The 6,941-nt window shown below is 30.4% G+C and overlaps 1 protein-coding gene across 1 annotated transcript; it reads right to left on the bottom strand.

Moving 5' to 3' along the window:
• Nucleotides 1-4,430: 4,430 nt before the first annotated feature.
• On the bottom strand, nt 4,431-6,236 carry LOC106405350 (ninja-family protein AFP1-like). Its single transcript, XM_022703987.2, has 2 exons — nt 5,220-6,236; nt 4,431-4,954 (listed from the first exon to the last, which is right to left on the bottom strand). The coding sequence occupies exons 1-2, from the start codon at nt 5,761-5,763 to the stop codon at nt 4,590-4,592; spliced, it is 909 nt and encodes a 302-aa protein (XP_022559708.1). The 5' UTR covers nt 5,764-6,236; the 3' UTR covers nt 4,431-4,589.
• Nucleotides 6,237-6,941: the final 705 nt, after the last annotated feature.

The raw sequence follows: 6,941 nt of genomic DNA, 5'->3' as shown, positions 1-6,941 counted from the left end.
TTATGTGTGTTGTTTCTCTATTTCTACTAGGTGATTTTCCCTAAATATTTCTAAAATAAATATATTATAATAATTGATTGCTACTTACTTTTAATTTTAAATTAATTTATAATTTATATGCATCATTTATATTAATAATATTATATTACTTTAATTATACATCTGATTTTATATATGTTATATCTAATCGGTTTTATTGTTTTTCAGTCGATTTAGTTATCATTTGGGTAAATTAGACTGCATATATGAATTCACTTGAAATATTTTTTATTCTATTTATTAAAAATTTAATTAATTTCTTATTTGCATTTAGGTGGTTGTTATCTTAGATATGTAAATATATTTTATGAAGATTATATATAACTTAAGATATATTGTGATTAAAATGAAATAAAAAAAATAAACTAAAGTGTCTGATTCCAAATTACATAAATTAATATAACGAAACAATAATATTCTAAAGTCTCATGCATATATATAAATTTTACAAAAGAACTAAATTGTAACAGTTGGTTAATATTTTATTTTTTATTTTTAATATGTTTTGAGTTGAGTTACATATATTCTTTCAAATTCAAAATGAAGTATAATTATTTTTTTATTATAATTAAGTCAAATGTGCATGTATTTTCATAATATTTATCAAATTATATGTTGATGTTTTTTTTAAAAAAATATTAGAAAATAAAGCGATGATCAATATGAAGTTACATGCGTAACTAGCTGATACATTTTTGAAAGCTCATGTACATATATCAATATTTACAATAATTAAAATATTTTAAAATTTCTAAATAGCTTTATGCATTTGTTTTATTGAATGGAAACTAAAATTTATTTTAAATAATCTTAAAATGAGAATTCAGATTTGCTTTGATATTTTGATTATGGTTCTATTAAGTTCCACAAACATAAAAACATAAAATTTAAAAGCATATTTAATATTAAGAAAAAAATAACTTTAATAATGATAAAATATAATATATCTACCTCATTAAACTATTTTGTAATTATTTGATCAAACAATGTTTATTTTTTTTATTTTTTTTTAATATCTCTTGAAAATAAGCAGTAAAAAAATTGTGATTGTATTTAAATATTATATTATATAAGTAAAATATAATTTATCGATATTTTTTTGCTGTAATTGAAAGATATTATAGTCAACTAAATTTATGAAACTCTTAAAAATAAGCAGTAAAAAAATTGTGATTGTATTTAAAAATAATATTATATAAGTAAAATATAATTTATCGATATTTTTTTACTGTAATTGAAAGATATTATAGTCGACTAAATTTATGAAAAATAAATAAAACATTTCAATATTACTAATTATAAAATATTTTTAGACAGTTAAACATATATCAGTTTATGTTACTTAATTATTTTATGTAATCATCTAAGAAAATATATAGGTATATAAAAATATTTTTATTACTTTGAATTTTTTGTATTGTTTAAATTATGTTTTAAAAGAAATAATATTTATGTTTCTAATATCAAGATTATCTGTGTAAATTGTTTTTAATGAAATCACATTATATAGAAATTTATAATTTTCATCTAAGAAAATATAGATATAAAGAAAGTATTTTATTAGTTCAAAATTATATTTTATGTTATTTAAAAATATTTTTTAAATGTAATATTACTATTTTGTGAACTTTTCTTTTTTTATGAAATCATATTATATTTACATATATTTTCTTTTTTTCAATTCTTTTTTTTTAACTTTATAAAAAAATTCCTTTTTGTTATATGTGTATATTTTCGGAATTTTTTAAAAAGGAAACTAAATAAAATAATAAATAATAGTATTTTAATTGTAAGTTAATTCATTAAGGGTATCAATGTAATCAACCATCGTGAAAATTAACGCAAGAGCAACACAAAAGAAATTGACTTCTCATGTGATGTTATAGAGATCGTACAAAAATAAAATAAGAGATATATGTGTGTGTTGTTTGTTTCTGTAATATAAATAAAACTAGGTTAAGACCCGCGCCTTGCGCGGGATTAACATTATATATATAAATTATTTTATGTATTAAATATTTTTACATATTATAAAATAATAAATATATATTAAATAATTAAAAGTCAGTAACTATTAAAAATATAATTAAATTGGTGCAAACATATAAATCAATTGTATTAATCCAATTTTTTTTTTTATTTGATAGGATATGTTATTAAATTTAAATGATACTAACATAGATAATATATTTTAGTATATTTTTAATATTAATGTCTATTAAATACTGATTTATACTCATATAGTTTTTTGATCATTTGTATCTTTTATAGTAAAAAAATTAAATTACTGATAACAAAATTTTCATTGTGGGATTAATAGTTTTAGTAATTTATAATTAAAAAAAAATAAGTTGTCAATGATCGTTCAAAAAAATTGTTCAAAGCAAATTTTGAAACTAAAATATTGTATTTTATAAGGTTTATAGTTTAATTTAAAATGATATATATATTAATCTTATTAATTAATTAAATTAGACTTTTTACTTATATAATTTTTGTAATCGTTTGTATTTTGTCATAACAAAAATTTTAAACCATGGATCATAAAATTTGAATGTAAGACTTTTAACAGTTTTAGTAATTTATAGCCGTTTGTAAAAATTCAAAATATAACATATACATAAAAATCTATATTTTTATTATATGGTTATTGTGGTTATTTAATTTATTTAATAGCTTAAAATTAAACAAATATGATACAAGATACACTATTTTTTATCAAATCTTTATTATTCAAAATCATTAATTGCCATATATACTTTAGCCACATTAGGAAATTCCGTAAATTTTATTTAAGGAAATAATAAAGTACATTAATGATGAATTTATTGTTAGTTTAATAAAAAGCTTATTATATAATTAGATGGACCAACATATTTCTCTAATGATTCTAAGAATCATTCTAGTGATGACACGTGGCTACAAAAAGAAGTTGTAATGCTTCTCAAATAATATATAGGGGATAAGTGTGTTGTTATGTGTGTTGTTTCTAAAGTCCAAATAAATAAGAGATATGCTATATGCGTTGTTTCTGAAATCTTAAGATTTTAAATTAAAAGGGACTACTGGTGCTTATCCACCCCAACCCAAAAAAAAAAAAAAACTCTAACGTAATGCCATGCACGTGTCTCTTTAATTATATTTTGAAAACTATGTATCCAGTTTTCACCTTCTGATTGCAGCCTTTAAAAGACCAACGAGCAAAAGAGGGAATGATGAGAGGCCTGTTTTGTTCCAGTTGGGGAGCATTGCCAGTGATGCTCGTCTCAAGGACGATCCAGAGATCACAAACAGCAGACCTGCATCTCCTTCCTTATCTCCATCATCCTCAGGGAATAACAATGCAAAAGAAAGGAAACTATCCGAGTTACAAAGTTCATCAGACACGCTAGCTAGGGTCACAAGTCTCTGGTGCGACTCATGATGAATCAGTGGAGCCTGCGCTTCTTCTTTTGTCGGGAGGTTTCAAGGGGACCAGCAGTTTGACGCTGAGATCTTGTCTCTTGAAACGGTTAGGCATCCGAATCTCGTTATGTTAATCGGTTACCACGCGAGCGAGACAGAGATGTTCCTTATCTACAACTACTTATCCGGAGGGAACCTTGAAGACTTCATCAAAGAAAGATCGAAGCCTGCTCTTGAGTGGAAGATCCTGCAAAAGATTGCTCTCGATGTAGCGCGTGCTGTTGCCTATCTTCACGAGCAGTGTTCAGCTAAAGTCTTGCACAGAGACATCAAACCGAGCAACATACTCTTGGACAACAACTACAACGCCTATCTATCTGACTTCGGGCTGTCGAAGCTCTTGGGGACTTCGCAGTCTCATGTCACAACAACAGGGGGTGGCTGGAACAATCGGCTATGTTGCTCCGGAATACGCAATGACTTGCCGTGTCTCGGAGAAAGCAGATGTTTACAGTTATGGTATTGTCATCTTGGAGCTGATATCGGATAAGCGGGCAGCTGGATCATTCTTTCTCTTCTCACGAGAATGGATTCAACATTGTCTCGTCAAGTCAAAGCTAAGGATGTTTTCACAAAGGGACTATGGGAGACTGGTCCTCAGGACGATCTAGTCGAGGTTCTGCATTTAGCACTCAAGTGCACTTGATAGCCTCTCGATAAGGCTAACGATGAAAAATGGTGTAAAACAACTGAAACGAATCCAGCCTTCTAGGTTGTGATCAAGAAGATGTGTTATTAGAGGATTTGAAAAGCAGCAAGCAAACAAGTGCGTAGCCATTAGAAGCTTTAGTTTTTTGTTTTTATTTTTCAAGTCTGTTTCCTATTTTGAGAGTAGTAGGGTTTTTATTTGTGTACTCATCACCATATGCATCATTAATGTTACTCTCTTAAAAGTTAAAACTGATAAGAATGTTTTGTTTCTTCTTCTCTGTATAAAGCAGTAAAAATACAAATATAAAATTGAGAAATTACAAGAATCAGACAAAGCATATATATATGTTGTCTGAACTAAAACTCTTAAGCATCTTCTTCTCTAAAATCTGGCCTTAAAAATAAAAGGGATCAAATGAAGAGTTAGGGGGTTTCTAAAAGAGATTAGAAAGAGAAGAAGTGTTGACAATAATGTGCCTAAGAGGATGATCAACATGAGGACCACCAGCATGTTTAACGAAGTCAGCAGGAGACAAGATATCACCATGGCAGACACACATGATCTTCACTTCTTCTCCATTACCGTATCGATAAAGAATCCCATCAACTCTCTTCCCGTTAGGTCCATCTCCCCTGGTGAACACACATGGCATCTCTTTTTTACCGTTCCCTTGTGGTGGCGGCTCTATCCTCATGTCCACTGAACTCAATCTTCTTAGCCCATTATTCGGCATTGCCATTGCTCCCTGTTGATGTTGTTGCTGTGGCGACGGTAAGCTTCTTGCTTCTTCGCTAGATGCTTGAATGAATCAAACACACCACTGTTTCTTAGAATACATTGTTACCAAAAAAAAAAGTATTTGGTATGTTTAAAATATTCATATCTAAGCAAATGACCTTTCAGGTTCCAAAAAGGTGGAAACAATTTATATCAAAGATTAGGCTTAATTTCCAGCAGCAGAAACTAACTAACTTAGTGTGTGTAATGATTTTCAGATTGATGCATTCATTTGGTTGTAGTTCAAGTTTTAATCTAGAAGAACTGTGTTGTCGTAAAAGTCCACCTTCGTTAGCCGTCCCTGACCACCGTGGCAGTACCGACCGCGGCCTACCTCGCCGCCTCGTAGTGGTGGAACCTTCTCCCGGAACACTATCATTATTAGCTTCGGTTGGTTTGATGATGTTCCCTCCGCCGCTGCCTCTGCCACGAAGCTTCTCGCTTCTCCTTCTCCTGGCCTCCATTCTCCTTAAACTCTCCATCTCCTTCCTCTTCCGCCACTCTTCCTCCGTCTCCACCAGCAACGACGTCGTTCTCGGCAAACCCATATGTCCCGCCACGGATGTCTCGACAGGCCTCATCTCTGTCTCTGGCTGATGATTCTCCCGGGGAAAAGGCATCGTGGGGCCCACGACAGAGGAAGATCTCGCGAGCTTGCTTTTGTCAACTCCGAACCTCCCGCCAAGAGATAAACTAAGATCCAACTCAATCTCCTCGTCTACTTCTTTACCATTTACAACTTTAGCTGAGATAGGGGTATATCTCTGAAGCAGATCTCTTGGGAACATACTTCTACTCATTTCTCTACTTCTCTCGTTTGCTTCAGACATGAAGAAAACACTGTACTGAGAGATGATGTAACAGTGATCCGAGTTAAATAAGATTAGATTTTGATCCCACCCATATCCAATATCTCAGAAAATAAAGTTTACAATCTTTCTCTTTGATTTCTTTCCCTAGAAAAAATATTCAAGAATGTTTTATTTCCTGTTAGTTACTTTCTTGGGGAGACCAAAAAATACATTCAATGGATGAGACAGACTAGAGAACTTGAAGTTCTCAGTACAAGAGAAACACCGAATATTCACTTCCATTTAGATCAGTCTACCATTCCCCCCCTAATTTTTTTTTCTATTTTCTGCTTAAATTTGTATCAAACAAAAGTAGGAACTGTAATAGCCAATTTGAGTATGTATGAAAAATATAATAAGCTACCATTTACACATTATTTATTTAAATAAACTGAATAAATAAATTGTATGGACACGTAGAAGAAAAGAAAATGACGAGAATAGCCAATGTATGAAAAAGAGCAGAGAGAAAAGGGCCAAGTGGAAGATCAGATGATCCCTCACATTGACACGTTTTTAGCACGGCTTCAGAGTTTTTCTTTTTCCTTTAAATTATTGTTTTTAATCTCGTTGTCCCCTTACTTTATTTGCCCTATTATTATTGCTCCTTTGTAACGCAAAAACAATGCCATTTTTTATTATTATTCACTGGCTACTTACGTGTCTTCGTAAAGTGTACTTGACACGTGTATCTCTGTTATGTTAAGTCAGAGTCAGAGGAACGGCTAAGGTTCATCGTAATCAGGTCCTACAATGGTACCAGTGTAACATCCTAAGATACGTATGATACAGCATCCAATACTTTTTCAGTTCGAACAATAATACCATTACTTTATGAACAAGTGTACCAGTGAGAATTGTTTAAGGTTTGGTTTAAATTAGTGATTTAGATGGAACATGGTATTTAAAATTCGTTATATTCTGGTTACCTAGATTATTTTTATTTTATTTAAATATAAAAAAATAGCCGTTTGATAAATAAAAAATATAGTCTTCTGTTAGAGAGACAAAACTCTTTCAATCTCTACCCTTTTATCAAATCATATATCTTTCAGAAGGTTAGAGATGAGATGAGTTCGGTTCCCGTGTGATCGGGTTTAGCTTCCGGAAACGATGGCTCCTTCAGTTTCGTTTGCCGGCTTCTGACTCCGGTGTCG

Source organism: Brassica napus, chromosome C6 (assembly GCF_020379485.1).
Source record: "Brassica napus cultivar Da-Ae chromosome C6, Da-Ae, whole genome shotgun sequence".
NCBI classification, from domain to species: Eukaryota; Viridiplantae; Streptophyta; class Magnoliopsida; order Brassicales; family Brassicaceae; genus Brassica; species Brassica napus.
The sequence above is the reverse complement of the archived record's forward strand: the minus strand, read 5'-3'. Positions and strand labels throughout refer to the sequence as shown.